The 22,825-nt window shown below is 29.1% G+C and overlaps 1 protein-coding gene across 3 annotated transcripts in view; it reads left to right on the top strand.

Annotated features, from left to right (window-relative positions):
• The window catches only part of LOC105843360 (tRNA endonuclease ANKZF1), a 61,854-nt gene that overhangs the window by 23,073 nt on the left and 15,956 nt on the right, over positions 1–22,825 (top strand). The window contains exons 10-15 of one of the 3 annotated variants that reach the window (XM_065810673.1): positions 12,693–12,752; positions 13,756–13,815; positions 16,274–16,549; positions 16,937–17,327; positions 17,435–17,543; positions 20,751–20,849. In XM_065810673.1, the coding sequence (XP_065666745.1) occupies positions 12,693–12,752; positions 13,756–13,815; positions 16,274–16,549; positions 16,937–17,327; positions 17,435–17,543; positions 20,751–20,849 (995 nt within the window). The remainder of the gene's footprint in view (positions 1–12,692; positions 12,753–13,755; positions 13,816–16,273; positions 16,550–16,936; positions 17,328–17,434; positions 17,544–20,750; positions 20,850–22,825) is intronic. The other 2 variants (XM_065810674.1, XM_065810675.1) reach the window with 2 other exon arrangements.

The raw sequence follows: 22,825 nt of genomic DNA, 5'->3' as shown, positions 1-22,825 counted from the left end.
GCTGAAAATGCCACTACAGATGAGGAGACTACTTAATTGTGGTTATAACCCTTTCTCAACTACATAATTACAAAACATGAACCTTGACAACCAAGGCTGCTGCACAGAGAAACAATTTGAGTGTGGTAGTATCAGGGGCGTGGTGGGGATCGAACACGGTACCTCTTGCTTATGACAAGAGTGCTCTACCACTACACCACAACCGCATTACATTTAAAATGTGTCTGAGAGTAAGAGGGTTGTTATTCATCAATATAGGAATACCAACATTATTACAATATTTTTTTGCAATAAATAAATGAGTTTTGTTGGCTAACAAGTATTGCAGATTTTAAGTCCAGAATTTAAATCCATAAGCCATAGCAAACCTTAGGCTGTTACAGAAGAGAGATCAGATTAAAAATCAGCTGCATGTTCTAAGCAAAAAGTGAATTTGTCAAAACAAGAGTATAAAGATGAGTCGTCAACAGAGCTTCAATAGAATTTAGATGTTAAATTTTTGAACCTAACATCTGATATAAGATACAAGATTTAGTAAACTGAGAATAACAGAGCTTAACATCAGACGGGACCTGTTTACATTGGCTTCTTGGAATAATAAAAGAACATATGTTCTTAAGAAAGATGTTCTTGTAAAGAAGATGAAATAAATGATTAATAAAGCAACTGCTCAAGATGGTGTAATATATGGAGTAGAATGAGGTTTGACTTAAAAATGAAGAGTAGAAATAAAAGCTTCCAAATTTTTAGTCCAGAAGGAATAAAAGCTTCTGAGATGCGCTTTATGCATACATATCATGGATATAAACATACACTACCGACAAAAATTTTGAGACTAGGCTAGGAATTTTGAGAAATAAGTGAATAAACAAACTTTTTGAAGTCTAATTTATAATTTAATTAATATGTTTAACAAAAACTAAATATTATTATACATTTTTGATCAATGATTTTTAACTAGCGTTTTAATTAAATTTTTGATTCGTCAAAATAACCACCTTTATTCTGTATTACAGTTGTACAGATAGGTATAGGATCAATCAATTTAGACAGTTTTTCAGGTTGTATTGCATCCCATTTTACTTGCAATATGTGCCAAAGGACTTTCACAGAATTCTTCTCGCACATTCCTATTAAGTTCCTCCCACAACAACTCGACCGGATTAAGATCTGGTGATTGTGATGGCCATTCCATTATTTTTGATATTTTCTGGCTTTGAAGATCTGCTAAATAAGTTTTGCAGATTTTGCTGGTATGTTTCGGGTCATTATTGTGCATAAAAACATACTGATCAGAAAATAACCTCTCACCAGAAAAAGGCAGCATTTGATGTTCTAAAATGTCTTTGTATACCTCTTTTGTCATAATTCCTTTAATTTTGTGTAGGTTTCCAATATTCCCCCCACCAAAACATTCCCAAACGACCACAGATCCATCCCCATGTTTCACAGTGGGTATTAAACATTCTTCCGAATACCTTTCCCCTGCAACTCTTTGCACGAAAACACGACGTTTTGAATCAAAAACTTCAAACTTGGATTCATCTGTCCATAGGACGTTTTTCCATTCTTTAATTGACCAATGTTGATGATTTTTAGCCCAATTTAGCATTTTTGTCTTATTAATTGGTCTTAATAATGGTTTACGATCAGCTACATGCCCATGCAAGCCAAATTTCTTCAATCGATTCTTCACAGTGGAAGTGCTAATTTTAAGATCATTAAATTGATTGTATACAAACCTGATTTTTTGAGCGGTGTACCTTCTATTTGATAAACAAATCTTTTTTATTTCTCTATCTTGTAATTTATTAGTTTTTTTAGGCCTTCCAGTACATTTTCTAGTTGCATTCTCACCAGTTTCTTTGTGTTGTTGTAATGTCCTTTGGACTAGTAAGCGACCGGGGCTATGGCCAGGGCTAGGTTTGATAACACATAGCCGCGACCGGGGTCAGGTTTATGACCAGGGCTGCATAAATATTGATAGATCCTATAAAAATGTTATTTTTAATTAAAATTTATGATATGAGTTATAATTAAAAACAATACTTTTATAGGATCTATTAATATTAATGCAGCTGGCCGGGTTTATGATCGGGGCAGAACCAAATTTCAGTAAGGTTTTGTTATCGTCTTAAGTAAATACAGATTTTTAATAGGTGATGTATCACAGGTATCATATATATCACGTACATAATCATATATATCATGTACATAATATATTAATAAACTTCTGAAAATTTATTACAACGCTCATTGATATTTCCCAAGTAATGCTTTTCAATTAATTGAATTAAAATATTGTATCATTTTGACAAAAAAGTATACCACACACAAAGTTTATTGTCACTCTAGTAAAGGTATTAATAGCACTATTTCTTAACAGTGGGCTATTTACTGAATAACTGATTATTTTGAGATATCAAAACTGGTACGAGTACAACTAGAAAACGCAAGTTAAAATTGGAAATTAGTGATCAAAAATGTGTAACAAAGTTTTTGTAAACATGTTAAAGAATAAATTGTTTGTTTATTTGCTTATTTCTAAAAATTTCTAGCCTTCCTCAAACTTTTTTTTGGTAGTTTATGTTTGTTATTTATTAAGATGCTGGCATACAATATCCTTTTATATTTATATAAACTTTAGTGTTTATATGGTGTAGTATTTGTCAAAAGAGAAGATGATGATGATGGTGATGATGATGTTGATGATGATGATGATGATGATGATGATGATGATGATGATGATGATGATGATGATGATGATGATGATGATGATGATGATGATGATGATGATGATGATGATGATGATGATGATGATGATGATGATGATGATGATGATGATGATGATGATGATGATGATGATGGTAATAATGATTATGATGATCACGTTGATCATAATTATGTTTATATATGCATATATATATACAAAATATAACATGAATTTTTAATTAAAAAAATATTACTGAGGATGTATAAATGTTTATGCAGCCCTGGTCACAAACCCGGCCCCAGCTATATTTTATCAAACCTGGCCCCGGTCAAATATCAACCCAGCTCATTTACTACTAGTAACCTGTTCCCAATCGGATGCGACATTTCCAATGATGACACGTTGTGTTCTATTGGAAAGAAAGGCACTAATTCAATTTAAGACATTGTCCTTAATCCCCATGATTCAAGCTTTATTAGTAACCTTTTGTGAGGAACTTTGTCAAATGCTTTTGCAAAATCAAGAAATAAAGCATCAACAGGTAACTTTGTGAGGCAGTGTAGGTCAAAAAATCCATAATTTCAAGTAAATTTGTAATGCAGGATTTTTTGCTGACAAATCCGTGTTGACATTGGGTATACTTGTAATAATTAGCCAAGGAGATAATTTTCCACTTACTGATTTGGTTGAGAAACCAGAGTTCTTTCTTTCATTTAATTAGTGATAAAAGTTCTTTGGTTAACCAAGGTAGCTGTCGTTTCTAATGTTTAAAAGGAAATAATGGAATAAATTTTTTGCAGCCTTTGTTGTAGATATTACAGAAAATTTGGTAGCTTTGATTTCTCACTTCTGCTTTGCTAAATGATTGTTAAATTGAATATAATTTCCTTTATTGTAAATAAATTTTGAAATAGTAAAACAATTATAGTTAGTGGAGTCATTTGTTAACTGATGGTGCCAGGATAGAGTACAGTGACCTTGTGAACTATTTCCTAATGGAGAACCAACAATAATCTCTGTGTGGTCGGCCGAATTGCTAATTATTGGGTCAAGTGTACTTTTTAAAGATCCATTATATTGATTAAAGGTTGGTTTAGTGACTTATGACTCCGACTTAAAACACCCCTTGACTTGTGGCTCTCGGTTGACTAAAGGCTAGAGATGGTGTCTTGATTAAAATACTCATCTTTGGCAGATGTTAAATGCATCCGGCTACTGTCTTGTAGAAGGCCTCCTAGGCAAAGACTTAAGGGGTAAACAGATTCTATCTGTTGACCAGCCCTGCACCCCTTCTTCATGCAGATGAATAAGGCTGGCACAGATGTATTTTTAATACATTGTTTCCAGTTTAGGATGTTGAATGCTGGATCTTCTTGACTCAATACATGGGTTTTGTTTGTGTCTCTGTTTTTATGACTAGGCAACTCATTCTATTATATCCTAATGAGGGTACAGCTCTAAAACTCAGTTTTATGGTTCTGAGGCCAGCTGGTAGTCAGGTTTCCCGAACTCTGTGGTAGCTCTCAGAGAGGCTGACTCCATCAACAGCTGAAAAATATCAAAGTATTAACAGTGCCATGTTGCGCATGGATGGTGTTCCTGTTTGTACTTTTGGTGTGCATTGCCAAGGCCACATTGTTACAGCCCTTTGTCACAGCTTAGGGTTTATTAATAGTAATGAGGCAATTGCTTGGGCTATTAAACAGTATACTGAGTACTATCTATGCTTTGAGTCAAGTTCTTTAACAAACTAAAAGTTAAAAAATTTAAAATGAATAAAGTACCAAAAACTTAGTGTTGATGGTTATCTTCCTTTAACTCGTAAAGACTCCAATAGCCACATGTTTAGTCTTGGCATTTACATTTGTAAGAATTCACCCATTTGTCGGGAAACTAGGTTTGAATCAACAGATTATTCTTTTATGTGCTTTCGTTTAGCACCACTTCACTCTGTCGCTTTTCTCTTCGTTCTATATCGCTCTCCTTCAACTCAAGACTGCACTCTTTTCAATGTTATTTTGATCAAATTAACCAAGCCCTCTCTCTTTACCCATCAGCCAATATCATTGTTGTTGGTGACTTTAATGCTCATCACACTGAATGGCTTGGCTCTAGTGTCAGTGACTCTGGTTGGCGTTAAAACCCTCAACTTTTGCCTTTCTCAATCCTTAACTCAAATAGTCAACTTTCCAACTCACTTTCCAGACAACCCAAATCATTTACCTTCTCTACTCGACTTATGTCTTGTTTCTAAATCTAGTCAGTTTCTCCACATTCACCCTTAGGTACTTCTGATCACGGTTTGATCTCTCTAAAACTATTATCTCATTTTTCTTCATCATCTGATCCCCCTACCATCGTACCTCTTACAACTACCTTAAAGCTGACTGGGACTCTTTCCGTGATTTTCTTTGTGATGGCCCTTGGGTAGAAATTTTTCGTCTTCCTGTCGACAAATGTGCTTCTTACATAACTTCGTGGATTCAGGCTGGTATGGAATCTTTTATTCCCTCTCAACGATTCCATGTCAAGTCTCACTCTTCTCCATGGTTTTCCTCACATTGTGCTGCTGCAATTGCCAATCGAAACCATTACTTCCATATCTATCAGCAAAACAATTCTCCAGAAAGCAGGCGTCTGTTTATTACTGTTAGAAACCATTGTAAAAAGATTTTGTCTAACGTCAAAGCCCGCTTTTCTCAGGTCATGAAATATTGTAATTCATCACAAAAATTAGGCTCTCGTGACTTCTGGAGAATCTTTAACAGCATCAATAATAAGGGCAAATCTGTAATTCCACCTCTCTTGTATGTTTCAGACTTTGTCACCTCACCTAAAGATAAAGCTGAATTGTTTGCTAAGAACTTTTCATCACTATCATCTCTTGATTCCTCTAGTTGCGTTCTACCTGATATAGCCAACAAACAGGCTGATCCATTGCTTGACATTCATATCACTCCATGTTCTGTATTAAAGTGATTTCCTGCTTAGACTCTTCTACAAGTTGTGGCCTGGACAACAAACCTGTTATAGTCTTGCAGAAGTGTTCTCCGGAGCTATCGTCTATTCCAGCCTGCTGGAAAGCGGCATCTGTTATCCCTATTTTCAAAAATTCTGGAGAGCAATCCAATTCGTATAACTACCGTCCCATTAGTCTTCTTCCTATCATAAGCAAGGTTTTTGAATCTTTAATTAACAAACTCTTAATCTCTTATCTTGAATCTAATAACTTACTTTCTGATCATCAATATAGATTTCGATCTTCTCATTCTACAGCTGATTTGCTAACAGTAATAACCAATAGGTTTTATTGTGCATTAGATAAAGGTGGAGAGGTTAAGGCCATCGCTCTTGACATTTCTAAAGCTTTTGATAAAGTGTGGCATGCTGGTCTTCTTCATAAGCTTTTTTTCTTACGTTGTATCTGGCAACATCTTTAAGATTATTGAATGCTTTCTTTCCAATCATAGTATAAAAGTTGTCCTCGATGGACAGCACTCTTCTTCTTATTCTGTAACTTCAAGGGTTCCTCAAGGTTCTATCCTTGGCTCTATACTTTTTTAAATTTACATTAATGATTTTCCAGATATTCTCACATCTAAAGTGGCATTGTTCGCTGATGATACTACCATTTATTCTTGTCATGATAAGAAGCCAACACTCTCTGATTGCTTGGAGGAGGCATTTGAGCTTGAAAAGGATCTCACTTCTGCTACAGCATGAGGCTCACAGTGGCTGATGAATTTTAATTCAGATAAAACCCAATTTTTTTCAGCCAACTGTTATCGCAATAATTAGATCTTCCTATATTTATGAACGGTAATGTACTCAATGAGTCATCTACCCTTCATCTCCAAGGATTTACTCTTACTTCCGATCTTTCTTGGAAACTATATATCAAATCCGTTACAAAATTAGCATCCCCTAAGGTTGCATCTCTTTATCGAGCTCGACACATTCTTACTCCGGATTCTATTCTCTATCTCCATAAATCTCAAACCCAGTCTTGTATGGAATACTGTTGCCATATATGGGGCAGATCTTCTAGTGATGCGCTTTCTCTTTTAGACAATGTGAAAAAATGAATTGTAAACTTAGTTGGACCAGCTCTAGCAGCCAACCTCTAACCATTATCACATTGATGTAATGTTGCTTCTCTTTCTCTTTTCTACAAATACTATAATGGGCACTGCTCTAAAGAGCTAGCGTCTCTTGTGCCATATACTAAAATTCATTCTCGTGTTACTCATCATTCAGTTTAGTCTCATCCCTTTTCTGCGACTCATCCTAAGTGCTCCAAAAACTCTTATTTGCTAGTTTTCGTCCTCAAACATCAGTTCTTTGGAATTCGCTTCCTTCATCTTACTTTCCTGATTCATATAATTTGCAATTCTTTAAGCTGTCTGTCAATCGTTATCTTGTTCTATAATCTTCATCTTTTCTCTTCCAGTAACTTCTGACTCTTATTAGTGGTTGCTTGCAACCTTGTTGGAAGCGAAGATGTTTAAAAAAAAAAATACAAAAAAAAAAGTTTGCCACATGAAATGGTGTTTGCAATTTCATTAAATACTTTTATTCCGCTAGTTGTTTGGCGATAAATACAACCAATAAGAAAAGTTTCATGAGTCAAAGTGACTTTGAGCTAAAGTTGTTCTGAATATTCTATAGCAAATCTTTTAGAATTTTATGATTTCACTTGCAGTTAGGCTACAATTAACATTAATTGCATCCCCATGAGAGATCGATCTTTTGTAAAAATATTATAGTTTAGAAGAGAAAGGGCTGAAAAATCGATAAACCAGATCTCTGTGATAAAAATGATATCATTTTTATAGTTAGAAACAGCTATTAAAAGCTCTAGAATTTTGTTTTTGTTTGAAGTGGTATTTGATGTGGCATTTGATGTGGCATTTTTTGTTTGATGTGGCATTTGATGTGGCATTAGTATAGAAGCAGCTTAAAAATCTATTAGGTGATGATTAAGGGTTTAATGTTTGGTATGTATCTGATACTTTGTTTGATTAATAGTCAACTATTTTATTGTTTTTATAGTTGTTGTTGATTGTGATAGGTCAATTTTTTTAACATTTCAAAAAAACAAAGGGCTCTTTATGTGATCTCAACAATGTACACCAAAAGCACTATGCACAACATGGATTTTTAATACTTAGATATTTTGCAGCTGTTGATTGAAAAGCCTCTCTGAGAGGCTACCACAGAATAAGAAAAATCTTAATTCCAGGCATCTTCAGATTAATTAAGTTTTAAGTTTTAAATGTGTATCCTCAACAGAAGATAAAAGTAATAGTTGCATTGTTATTACCAAAGAAGGCAGCCTAAATAAATATATTAATATGCGTGTGCATACACATATTATCTAATATATTGAAGTCTGTGCCACACATACTTATTCTCTTTTGAGCTATCATTTTTGGAAGATTGGTTATCATGGCACTTTTGACATCTAGAATGAGTCGATTTCATATAAAGCAAGATTCATATGTTCATGAGGTGTTCTGACAATAACATCAGTTGTTCATAAGTTGTTTTGAGAATAACCTCAGATGTTCATAAGGTGTTCTGAGAATAACGTCAGATGTTTAGATGTTCGCGAGGTGTTATTATATATATATATATTATTAAAATTTTTAAAGTCAAAAAGTTCCATCAGATTATTTTTTAACATTTTAATTTGCAGCTTTCATATGCTTTTGTCTTATTTACCTTTAACAGCTGATATTTATCATCTTCAGTTTTTTTTCACCACAATCAATCCTCAGAGTTCTCATTTCAGAGCTTGCTTCAAATCATAATAACATCTTTAATTATGCAAATTATACTGTTCTTCAGTATAATTTACAGTTTGTAAGTGTTCTCTTAGGTGATAAAGTAGAAGAGTGTGGATGGCATCACTGTAGCCAATTTCGGTAAAAATAATTGATTGGTGGCTTTGCGCAGAGAAAGAAATTGAGCGCGGTACTACCAGGGACGTGGTGGGAATCGAACTCGGAACCTCTCGCTTATGAAGAGAGCGCTCTACCACTACACCACTACCGCATTATAAGTATATAAGTACATGTAGTGTATAAGTACATGTACTTATATAGTTATAATGCTCTAATAAGTAAGAATTTTCATAATATGAATTTTTATCTTCGTTCATGAATTTTTATCTTCATTTGTTTAATGTTCATTTTTTTTTAAAAACAACAGCCATCATTTTAAGGTCTCAATATGTGACTTACAAGTTTATAATTTTACACTAATTAACTTAATAAACAAAATGTTATTATTTATTCATGGCTAGTTAATAGAAATTATTTTTTTTATTTTTTTATTTTTATAGTTCTCTTTCTAGTTTATAGTTTGTTTATTTTTAATTTTAGTTAAAATTTACATTTGTTTATTCAGTACTTATTTTAAATGTGCTAATTTAAAACATACAAGGAGCCTTGACCAAATTGTCAAAAAAAAAGTTTTGTATGTGTGGTCATATGCAGGGTGTTGCTACATCAACTATCTTATAGCCTGCTGCTACAAGGGAGTGCTGCTACATCAGTCTTTAGGGTTAGCAAAATATAGCTGTCCTCGTTTCTATGTTTTATGGTAACCACTTTGCATCAAATTTTTTTTGTCGTCCTGATGCCTACCTCTAACACTTTAACCTTTTCCTAATTTCAAAAATTCTCTAATGACAGTCATAATACTTACTTTTTACCTCTTCTGAGCAAAACAACTTTGTCAGATTTAATACATTGAATGGCATCGTAAAAAAGAATAATTTCGTGTGTGTATTTAACAAATATTGATGTTATATATGCTGAGTTTCATAGTTTTTACAAAGTTTTACAAGCATTTTTATGGTTTTTTTTGTCGTGGCAGTCGTAACCAAAAATCCAATGCTTAACAAACAATGAAATGATGCAATCAATGATGTAAGAAAAAAAGTATAAATGATTATTAACAACCATGTATATTATGTTAAAAAAAATGCACTACAACATTATCAAAGTTCTCAATTATGGAAATACAATACGATTTTTAACGATACACAACAGGACTGTAAATATGCATCAAAACACGTTTATACGACTTTAAAACAATGCTATGGTATGATAAAATTATTTTTTTTAAATAACTTTTTTGCTTAAAAGTATTTTTAAATAATTAAAAAAAAGAGTTGAGGAGTTTAGTATGTGTTTTCATACCTTTTTCTTTTTTTTCACCCTCTTTCTTGCAGAATTGCCCATATATATATATATATATATATATATATATATATATATATATATATATATATATATATATATATATATATATATATATATATATATATATATATATATATATATATATATATATATATTTATTTATTTATATATATATATTATATATATATATTTATATATATATATATATATATATATATATATATATATGTGTGTATATTTATAAATATGTATATATATATACATATACAGTATTGGACAAAACATTTGCAACCAACATCGAACAATGCTAAAAAGTGTTTCTAATTTTACATGTCTTAAAAACGAAACGAACTATACTATCACAGCAAACAGTTCAGGAGTCTGGAGTCATAGCATGCCATGACATGAGCAATCAGCTGACAGGTGACAGCACACAGGCAGAATTTTGTTGACAAGTGCCATTTTGCAGCAGACAAAAGAAATGCAACTTTTTTGGTTTGTTTCATTTTCTTAAGTCTGGTCTGTGTCAATGTCACGGAAGTTTTTTAATAATTAAAGGAAATATCCAGAAGTTTCCAGAAGCATGCAGAAGCTTCCAGAAGTTTCCAAAAGAAGCATCTGGAAGCATCCAGTAGCATTCAGAAATATCCAGAAACATTCAGAAGCATCCAGACGCATCCAGAAGCTTCCAGAAGCATCGAAAAGAAGCATTTAGACTCTTCCAGAACAGGTTCACACAGGTTCATTTTACTATATAAGAGACATGTAAATCGACATGTAATTCAGTCAGTATATGGTCAATGGTATAAGTCAATCAGTCAGTATTATCAAGACAGTTTATCGAAGTGAGTTTTATCAAAGTGTTTTATCGAAGAACATCAATACAAGAAGTGAAATACAACAAGTGTTTCATTACATCAATACAGTCCACATCCAACCAAGACGTTGTGTTCCACAGTGCATTATTGTATCATCACAAGGTAAATGTAACACGGTAAGCCTTGAGAAGCGTGATTATTTATTTTTATTATTTTTATGACTTCAAGTGCAAAAATAGCTCCCGACAATCTTGGATTAGAACTAAAAAAGAAAATTATTGGCGATTACGTAAGTGGAATGTCACAAAAAAGTATTTGTGATAAATATCGCGTGAAAAAATGGACTGTATCAAGACTGTATGTTCCAAATATCGTTCTACGGGGAAGTTGGCAGCAGATAACAAAGGTGATAGACCACGTTCCACCACTTCTAGAGAGGATTCTATGATCGTCAGATCCATCAAGAAGGATTCCTGGATATCATCAGTCGAGATACAAAAGCAATTAGAGCTGCCTCTATTGGACCAAACAATCAGACGAGGTGCTGTTGAAGCCGGATTGTTTTCTTAACGCCCTGCAAAGAAACCGCTGATTTCACTAAAAAACCAGAAGAAAAGACTCCTGTTTGCTACATCTCATATTGACTGAAATGTGCAGAAATGGCGAACTGTCCTGTTCAGTGATGAATCGAAGTTCAACATCATTGGTAGCGATGGCATTTGCCGTGTACGTTGACCGGCCGGAAAACACCTTGATTTACACTACTGCCATAAGATCGTGAAGCATGATGGAGGCAATGTAATGGTCTGGGGGTGTTTTTCTGCTAACAGTCTAGGTCCAATACATCGAAACAATGGAATAATGGACCGTTTCATGTATAAAAATATCCTGAAAGATGTTATGTTACCTCATGCTGAATGGAATATACCAATAAAATGGGTTTTTCAGCAAGACAATGATCCCAAACACACTGCAAAAGTATTAAAGCAGTGGTTTCAAGACAACCAACTATCGGTGATGGATTGGTCGCCTCAATATCCGGATCTCAATCCTATCGAGAACCTGTGGAAGATCGTCAACCGCAGAATTAATCGTGAAGGTGTTTGTAATAAGGATTAACTGTTTGAACAAAACCAAACGGCCAGGGCAGCAATTCTACAAAGTTTCATTGATCACCTGATTGAATCTATGCCTCGAAGATTCAAGGCTGTGATCGACAACAAAGGATTCGCCACGAAATATTGATAGCGAAATACAGCTTGGTCAACATTTTGTCGAGTTGCACTTGTTTTGTCCAGAAGGAAATCAACTTTTTTTAATACTGTTGATTAATTTATTAATTTTCGTGTACAAATAATAAACTTTGTGATGAATAAAACTTGAAGAACTTTGTCTCTAAACAGTTACATAGTTATTTCTCTAAATAGAAAAAATGCAGCACTTTTATATAAAGAAACTAAATTAGCCTTATTTGGTTGCACTCGTTTTTTCCGATACTGTATATATATATATATATATATATATATATATATATATTTATATATATATATATATATATTTATTTATATATATATGTATATATATATATATTATATATATATGTGTGTATATATATATATATATATATATATATATATATATATATATATATATATATATATATATATATATATATATATATATATGTATATATATATATATATGAATATATATATATATATATATTATATATACATATATATACATACATATATTATATATACATATATATACATACATATATTATATATATATATATAAAAAAAAATGCAGTTGAGGTATATATATATATACATAAATATATATATATTTATATATATAATACATAAATATATATATATTATATATATATATATATATATATATATATATATATATATATATATATATATATATATAAAATTTGATTAGGTTTGTTAAATGAAATTGAAGAAGATATGAAAACAATAAAGGAACAAGATAATAAAGAAAGTAATGTAAAAATTTTAGTGACTCAATTTAAATTGTTCAATTTTTTTGTATAATTATTCTTTATATAGTACAAGTTGTAAAACAGTTTGTAATCGATTTAACAATTGATTCCAAACAGTTCTAACTCTTGTTTGAACAGTTTGTAAGCAATGGGTTCATTGCTTACAAATAGTTTGTAGGTAATGAACTGCAATAGGAATAATTTGATAAGAAAAAAAGGAATTTGAAAAAAGTTGAACTTGCACAATATGAGATATATACCTTGCTCATTTACTTCAAGTATTATGTTAAATTTTGTTCAAATGTTTATCTGCCTTTTTATAAAATTGTACACATTTCTGGTAATATGTCTGAGTTCTTTTTATAATTATTACTGTTACAAATGGGATTATAACTGTTGCTTTTTCTACTGAACAATCTAGTTTTGATGTTAAGTGTTGTTAAAGATCTTCATTTATCATTGATGTCAGTTTACTTTATTCTTTTTGATTGAATTTTTGATAACATTTTAATTAATAAAATGGATAATGCAGAGTGATAAAGTAGTATTAATAGTAGTAGATTAAATGGAAAGTTGTAAAATTTTGATCTTACAATACCACAATCAAACAATGCAACCTATATGAAAAATATACAATAATATCTTACAGCAATGAGAACTAATTAAATAAAAGAAATGAATTGTTTCTAAGTTTAAGAATCTCATTTAAGTCTGTGGATTTTTTGATAAGTGTAAACATAAAAGCAAATTTCTTCTTTCAAAATACAAAAACAAGTGAATAGGCAGCCATTGTCAGATTTTTCATTTTTTTTCCTTATGTTTTGTTTTGAGGACTGAGCACACTCCACTGTAACATTAAGTTTTTAAAAGATTTCTTGTTTCTTATTTTGTATTACTTGGCAGATGATTGACTATTGGCATGAAACTATTAGTACCATAAAAATTTGTATTTATTTTTATTTTTAAATATATATGCGTGTGTGTTTTCTTTAATTTGATTAGGTTCGTTTGGTGAAATTGAAGAAGATATGAAAAAAGTAAAAGAACAAGAAAATAAAGAAAGTAATGTAAAAATTTTACCAAACAATTTTCTTTTCTTCTTTTTTTTGTCAGTGAAAAAGTTTTTGTAAACTACTTTTCTACATGTTCATTAAATTTCATTAAATATAAATGAAATATAATAAAATAAATAAAACCATATAATACATATAAAAAATATAGACATAAATATATGTAAAATAAATATACATGTCACAAATAATTATTTATCGTCACAAAAAATGCTTCTACAAAATTTTCAGGGAGTAAAAATATTTTTAACTTGTTTTAGTAAATAAAACAATACTTTCAAAGAGAAATAAATGTGCTATACAGGTAAATTCATTCAGTTTAATAGCCATAACCACTATTGGGTTAATTAGATTTCTAACTGCTCAGTAAAGTTTTAGGAGAGATCCAAAGGTTTTGTATTTCTTAAATACAAAATTTCATTCTTAAATTTCAATTATTCGTGTTTTCTGCTTATTTTCATCTATTACTATAATAAATTTTTAAATATTAGATATCACACAAAATAAAATGCGACAATGATTTTAAACCCGGTGATAATATATCTTGAGTGTTTCGATTAATGTCTGTTTTATTCAAAAAAAAAAAGTCTTTTTGTGTGCAACAATTAAACAGATAAATAGTTAAAAATCTCATATTTTAGCTTTCAATAAACAGTAAAACTTTTAAAACTAAAGTTTTCATATTAGTTATAACCTCAGACAATTTAGATCCACCAAAAATCCAAAATCTCTCTAAATATAATCCAAAATTTTTCTATAATTGTTTGATCCAAAATCTCTATAATCATTTGATTAAATTAATTAAACATTTTTGCTTATTCATAACTCTTTTGAAACTCATGGAACTTTTAACTACAAAACATTTTTTGTGAGAACAAATTTTTCAGTACCAAATTGAAATATAGTTGCTCAAATTGATATTTAGTTAGCACATAGCATATTTCAAGCGGAAAGAATTAAAAAATAAATTTGTTGTTTAAATTTCTTAGTTTTGGATTGGCAACAAAAAAAGACAAGATTTTTATTCCAGTGTATTGCCAATTCGTATAAAACAAAGAGATTTAAAAATTTTGTTTTTTATAAACCAACTAGAAGGCACAAAAAAAAAGAATTTTCCGAAAACACCGAAACATGTATTTTTCATAAGATCTTTCCCAAAATGCAATGAGTAGCTTTTGCCACTGATCACTTTTGTAAAAAGTTTGTTTATTTGATCATTTTAAGAATTTTATTGTTGGACAGACACATTAAGTGACATAATAAAAATTTTAACAGCTGTATTAAAAAAATCCTCACACATTCTCTGTTAGTCTTAAAATATTGAAAGTAATGCAAGATTTGTTAGTGATGAATGCAATCTGAGAAAGATTTTTTATGTACAATAATTATTCATTTTTTTTAACTATTGCTGCTACTTTAGCTGTAGTGATGGCTACATTCTAATTTAGTCTTGTTAGGAATTTTTGAAGTTGGATATTTTTTGAAAGTTTTTTTACCATTATTTTCAAATATGGTAAAAATTAATGTAATGCAATATTGCGTAAAAATGCAATACATTATTTCTAAATTAATGTAATGCATTATTGCGTAAAAATGCAATACATTATTTCTAAATTAATGTATTGCATTATTGCGTAAAAATGCAATACATTATTTCTAAATTAATGTATTGCATTATTATATATTTAATTGCAAAATAAACATTTTTACAAAATTTGCAATAAGTAAACTAGAAAATGTTAACTTTAAAACTTATATCTTGGATATGCGTTAAATAAACTAGAAAATTTTAACTTTAAAATTTTTTTCTAAGATTTGCATTAAACAAACTAAAAAATAGGTTGGTTGTTAGCATTTTAACTGCCAATCTTAAATTTAATATCAAGTACCTTATAAAGAAAATCACCTAGCATGGTATTTTGCTTGTCATTAAGTTATTGAAAGCAATTGTTAGCATTATAAATTGTCCACTCTTGTAAAAATTGTTTGCATCTGACAAGATTTTTTTTATTAATCAAAATGAGTTTGTTTATAAATGATTTTACATAAAATGTTTTTAAATCAAAAATAAAATCAAGTAAATAAGTATTAGTTTCTCTCTCTTGCAACAAGCGTGAAACTCTTGCAACAAGCGTGATTTTATGCTCTTGTTACTAGATTAGCAAGTATTGTTTATCGCGCCCGGAAGTATTAAATATTTTGTTTGCATGCGTGTTTTATGTGCCCAGAGTGATTGCTCCTGCTTTATAATAAGGCCTGAAGTAAAATTCAATTTAAATTTTGCTCAAACAAAAAATGCAAATTGTAAATTTAAATTTTTGCATAATGTTTATGCATATTGCTATTTGCATGTTTTAGGTTTATGAATATATATGTTCATATAACCAGACTGGTATATATAAAATATATGGGTTTATATGAGTTCCATTAATTTGAATTGTAATAATTAGGATTAAAAGATGATGTTGAATCCTTAAAGCAGGAATTAGAACAATCAAATTTAAAAGAGAATACCCAATTTATTGTTCAAGCAGCTGAAGAGAAGTTTTCTTCATCAGAAAGAGACACAAAACATGCTCAGATATATGGTACTAAAAACTCTCCTATAATTGAGAAACAAGTAATTGCATCTAGACATGACAGCAAAGAACGAAATTCATCAGATTATGAAAATTATGAAAACAAGAAAATACACAATGATGGTAAAAAGGAAGAAAATAATGATGGTAATATTTTTAAACATAATTATTTTTTATATATCTTTATTTGCAACTATATTGTATATTTGTAACTATATTGTATATAACTATATTCTATATAGTTGCAAATAAAGCTAAAAATAACTTATAAGTAAAAAGACGTAAAAAGTAGTGAAAAATGCAGTTTTCATAAATGTGCTTTTTTATATTTTTATTTTTTATTATTAAACATTCTTTTAGAAATTACACAACACACTGAAATATTGAGTATTAAAAGTTGAACTACTAAAAATTTCAAAATCATAAAATCTTTTTTAATCGCTGTATATAGTCATTTTAAAGCATTTTTTAAAAATATGCAATCTTATTTTTATTTCAAAGCCATATAATAGCAATATGAAAATTTAAATGTAGATGCAGTTTGGATGTGGAATCCAATATATAAATGGTGTTCTCAAGGCAATCTGAATGAACTGAAAAAATTTTTTGAAACAATCTCTGACAGTAAGAGTGAGCTGCATCAGTCTTTTCTTCAAGATAACAAAAGCAGTGAACATCATTCTAATCTCCAATATGACAGTGAAAGTAAGGAATACCAATCTTGTCCCCAAAATGACATTGTTAATAAAGAGTACCAAAACTCCCAAGATGGACAAAATAGTGAAAATAAAAAGTTGTGTTTTTATCCACATATAAACTATCTTTCGGTTTCTAAAAACAGTACTTTGCTTCAACGAGCGATTGTTACTGGCAGTCGAGAAATAGTAGCACTACTCCTTGATCTAGGTGCAGATCCATCCATAAGGTAAGAATAAAACCTTTGCAAAATTTTTTATAAACGTTTTTAAAAGATTTTAAAAGATAGTTCTATAAGTTGATTAATTTAATAACACAAATGATTCTATAATTTAGTAACACAATAGGTCAACTCCCATATGACCTTGCTTCACAAAACATTCGTAGAGAATTTCGAAGGTTTCGATATGATTATCCAAACAAATATGATTATGCAAAAGCTAAGGTAGATGTTTACACGTTTGTAGATGTGTTTTTAAGTTAATTTGTTCAGAATTTAAATAAATTGTTTGTTTTGCTGTTTTATGTGAATTATTATTATGGGTAGGAAGTAGGAATCTTTTAAATATTGAAAATTTTTAATATTTTACTCAACATAAAAAAGATGATTTCTGTTTATATCATGGCATCAACCTAGCAATATTTTAAAACAAAAGCAGATGGATGGAGAGGATTGTAACTACAGCTATAAGTAGCCTCATTGACTGTAGTGGCCTTCTTGACCTTGGTGGGGTGAATTAACGTTAAAAAAAAAAAAAGGAAAAATTATAAATAATGAAGCTTTGAAGTATAACATGTGATGCATAAGTTATTGGACAAATTTTAATTTAATTTTTCACTAATTAAACAATCATGGGGTTCAATGTGTTTGTATAAAAAGTCTATGAAATTTTTATTTTATTATTTAAAACAAATTTACTACAATTAAGGTTAACACAGCAATCAAAATTTTTTTTGTAAAAAACTGTAATATAAAAAAAAGTGAAATCATAAATCATTTTGAAAATAAAGAAAAGAAAAGAGAAAAAAAAAGAAGAAATGGTGCGAAATACAATCTATGACAACTTAAAAAGACTCGAAACTGGTCATTCATCTTCTGATAAAAAGCATTCTGGTCATCACACATCCTGGACTAGAGAAAAGAAAGCCAAACTAAAGAAACTTGTCAACAACCAAAAAGGGTCATTCAGAGAAAATTGGATTTTAACTTCGATGTAAATCAATTGAGAATTGGTTGGCAATTTAAAAAATAAATATTCAATACAGATAACTTGAAAAGACTTCTAAAGACATTAAGCAAAAAATAAAAGCAAAGAAAAGAAGTAGAAACTTTATCAATTCTATGATACAAAATACTCTTTTGGTCATAATTAAAATGATGAAGTGAATAGAAAAGCTGGATATTGGGTGGACACGGAAAATTCGGTCAACTTTAAATAGAGATTTTCCTAAAACCACAAATGCTTTTTATTTATTTTATTTTTTTAATTAAATGTTACGTCCTTATATTTAATTGTGTTAAGAAACTTTTGTCTACAAATCAATGATTTGCAAAATGTTTCGGAAACAAATTGAGGTGCATAAAGAAGTTGTGAATTTTTTTTGCAAAAATCCATCGACTTCATATCGCTTGATTGCTAAACATACAAATGTCCTAAAATCTACAGTCATAGATATTATAAATTACTCAAAGCTTCAAAAGAATACCTGGAAGTGGAAGAAAGAAAACTTTCTATAAATCCAAAAAGGTATAGTCGATTCTCAGTTCAATAGCAAAAAATCCGAACACAGCGAGATCTAGCAAAGTAATATAAGACTTTGTATTTATATACCAAAAAAGTACTTAAAAATGTTGGAGCATTTCACAAGGAAAATACACCTAAGAGAAGATTAAATGGTGAAATTAAAGGAATTTAACGCGCAAAAAAATTGGTTAAAATAATAGCGGATAAAAGTATGTGTATAGTTGAAGACAATGAAACATATTGCGAAGCGGATTTTTCACAACTTCCTAGTCAACAATTTTACTATGAGAACAAAGATAAACTTGTTGATAATCAATTTACATCAAAAATACATTCGACAAGAAAAATTTGCATCCAAGTTCCTTGTGTGACAAGCAATTTGTAGCTGTGGTATGCAGTCCTCTTGTTTTGTCACTAAGAAGACCTTGACTACCAATCTCTACATTAAAGAATGCCTCCAAAAAAGGCCTTTGCCATTTATGAAAAAATACAAATACCAATGTCTCTTCTGGCCAGATCTTGCTGCTTCTCACTATTCTAAAAAGCTATACAGTGGTGCAAAGATAAAAATGTAAAAATTGTTTCTAAAGATGCGAATCTTCCAAATCGTCCTGAAGAAGGCAAGGTTGAAAATTTTTGACCAATAGTTAAAGGAGTTCTTCATAAGACAGGTGGAGTAACAAAAAATGAAAAGGACTTCCAAAAAAAGTGGAATAATGCCACTAATAAGGTAAAAAAAGAAAAAATCTGCGAAATGAAAAAATAGCATCAACCAGCTATAAAATTCGATCTCTTGCCAAGCAGCCCATCAAGCCCTTTAAAATTAAGTTGAAATCCTAATTGATGTAAACACATTTAATAGAAAAAAACTACACAGAAGTTAAAGAAACATGCCAAGAAAGTGTTCGCTTTGTGGAAAAAAATAGCTTTTCAAAAAAAAACTATTAATGTGTATTGTTGTTTCTAACCATTCTATGTTTAAGCCATTGTTTTATATTTCCAAGGCTGTAGCAATCAATACATCAATCTGTGTTCATGAATGTTAAGAAACACAACTATTTTTCATTCATTTATAATAATCATACATAAATAAATTAACTTATTAAGTCAACTTTTACTCTTTTACTCTTACATATTTTTACTTTTTATTTTATTTATTTTTATTATTTTATCACTCTAAAAATTCTCTAAATTCGATGGACAAACTTAACAGTTATGTTGATAAGAAATCCAAACAATCAAATGTGTCACAAGCAAATTGAGATCTTTTGAGGGCAATTGGCCCAAAAGGCCAGAGATGTTGGCTAGGTACATTAGAAAAAGTTTTGATTGATTGCGTCAAATTAAAACTAAATGAAGTTGATTTAAATTTTTTATAGTTGACTACCAAAGGTGTCAAAGCAAAATTGAGATCTATTGCAGATGATGGAGATAATAATTGCAGATGATGGAGTTTTTTTTTATATAAAAATTTTTATTCACAAATAAATACTTTAATTTAGAAAAAAAATCCAAATAGTTTTTTATTTATTTATTTAATATTAAAGTTTTTATTTTGTCAATTAACTTATGCATCACTTGTTAATCTCAATGTGACTCAATAATTTTTGTTCTCTCCCAATTTTCTACTTTTTCCACTCCCAACTTAAATAGTGGTTGCTTGCAGATTTGTTGGGAGTGGCTTAGTTGTAAAAATAGTTTCAACCATATTCATATAAACACCCATCATGATGCATTTAACTTATTTTTTATAAAGCTTCTTTATCAAGATTTGTGTTCTACACAGTTAGGAGAAGATAAAAGAAATAAATACATTTTTATAACAGTAGCTCCAAAGTTTTAAAGGTGAATTTAACTAAGTTGTTGCAACCTCTATATGATTCAACTCTTTTAATTTTTGTATTTAGATTGGCACTCCACTGACTAAAGTTGAAGAAGAAAGAAAAAAAGAAACAGATATTAAAAAGAAAAAACTTCAAAATAAAGCAAGAAAAGAAAAACTAAAAGTAAAACATTTTTTTACTGTTTTGATTGCAAATTTCTTTTTGCAAATTTCTTAAGAGTTTCATTATCATTTGAGACATAAAAAATGCTATTCTTAAGAGTTCAAGTGAATTTTCTGAAAGTTTAAAATAATATATATATATATATATATATATATATATATATATATATATATATATATATATATATATATATATATATATATATATATATATATATATATATATATATATATATAAATAAAAAAGTAAGATGAAAAAAAACAATTTTTTTATGGTACTTGAAGTTTCATGCTGTTTGCGGCACTCATCAGCCATATATTTAAATCAAGAAAAATCTTTTCAAAAATACAATTAAAAAACCGTTACAAAAATTGAAAAAAAAATGGAATGAGTTCTGACGTCAAATAATAATAATAATAAAAATAATAATAACAATAATAATAGCAATAGTAATAATAATAATAATATGGAAAAACGTCTTTTTTAATCGCCAGTGTCATATTGGGAAAGAAGGAATCTGTTTCTATGTCTACGCTTAGAAACAATCTCACTTCTTTTATCCAATAAATTAGTATTTTTATAATATAGAGTTTTCATGTTTTTTGGTGAGACATAATTTGCAAGATTTGTATGTTGGATTATATGCTTTACATCGCCTGAGAATTTTCCACTTAACTATAAGAACTAAGTTAGCTTCTTTTAACTTCCATACATGTTTTGAGAGCTCAGTATCATTTTTGTATTAAGAGATGTTAAAGGATTTAACGTGATTAACTTATCTTAATTTAAAAGGAGACTCACTTATCCCAATGTAGGATTTTTCATTAGAAGATGAATTAAGATTATCAGTTGTAACAGTTGCTTTATATACAATGTTGCTTGTTAAACATTCATTGAACAGCGGACAGAGATTTTTATTATAGCAGTTACAGTTCTGTTGATTAAGGTTTGTATAAAATGTTGCATAAAATGTATTTGTTGTGCGAATTTATAATAGATTTTACACTTGGCATACAACTGTGATAACTTTGACTGTGTTCCTGTTAAAGATTTTATGCAGTTTGTTATTATTAGGAAAATGTTTGTCAATAAGTTTCAAAAAATATTTTCCCACGTTGGTGCTAACATTTTCGCTAAATGGAGGGTTAAACCAAATGATGTTGCAGGCTCTGTTCCATTTTGGAGTTGATATTGTTATTGGATTATATGTTAGACTACATTTATAACCAGACTTTAATAAAGCTTTATTATATAGAGGAATAGTATTTTGAAATATTTCTTTGTTAGATGAATTTGTAGACAATCTAAGTTCAATCGAATGTGGTGTTTGTTTTAGTATACTTGGCGGGTGATTTGAATCAGCATGGATATAAATTAATGTATTATCAGGTTTGAAATAAGGTTTAAAAATACAATAATAAAGTTAAAAATAATAAAGTTTGAAATAAGGTTTAAAATAATTTAAGGTTTTGAAAAATACTGCACCATATATATATATATATATATATATATATATATATATATATATATATATATATATATATATATATATATATATATATATATATATATATATATATATATAAATATATATATATATATATATATATATATATATATATATATATATATATATATATATATATATATATATATATGAATATATATATATGTATGTATGTATGTATATATATATATGTATATATATATATATATATATATATATATATATATATATATGTATATGTATGTGTGTGTATATATATATATATATATATATATATATATATATATATATATATATATATATATATATATATATATATATATATATATATATATATATATGTATATGTATGTGTGTGTATATATATATATATAAATATATATATATATATATGTAAATTATGTTAGTATATTTTACAAATAGAGTGCTCAATGTTCTTAAAAAACAGAGCAATAATTAATTAGTAAAA

Source organism: Hydra vulgaris, chromosome 11 (genome assembly GCF_038396675.1).
Source record: "Hydra vulgaris chromosome 11, alternate assembly HydraT2T_AEP".
NCBI lineage: Eukaryota > Metazoa > Cnidaria > Hydrozoa > Anthoathecata > Hydridae > Hydra > Hydra vulgaris.
The sequence above is the reverse complement of the archived record's forward strand: the minus strand, read 5'-3'. Positions and strand labels throughout refer to the sequence as shown.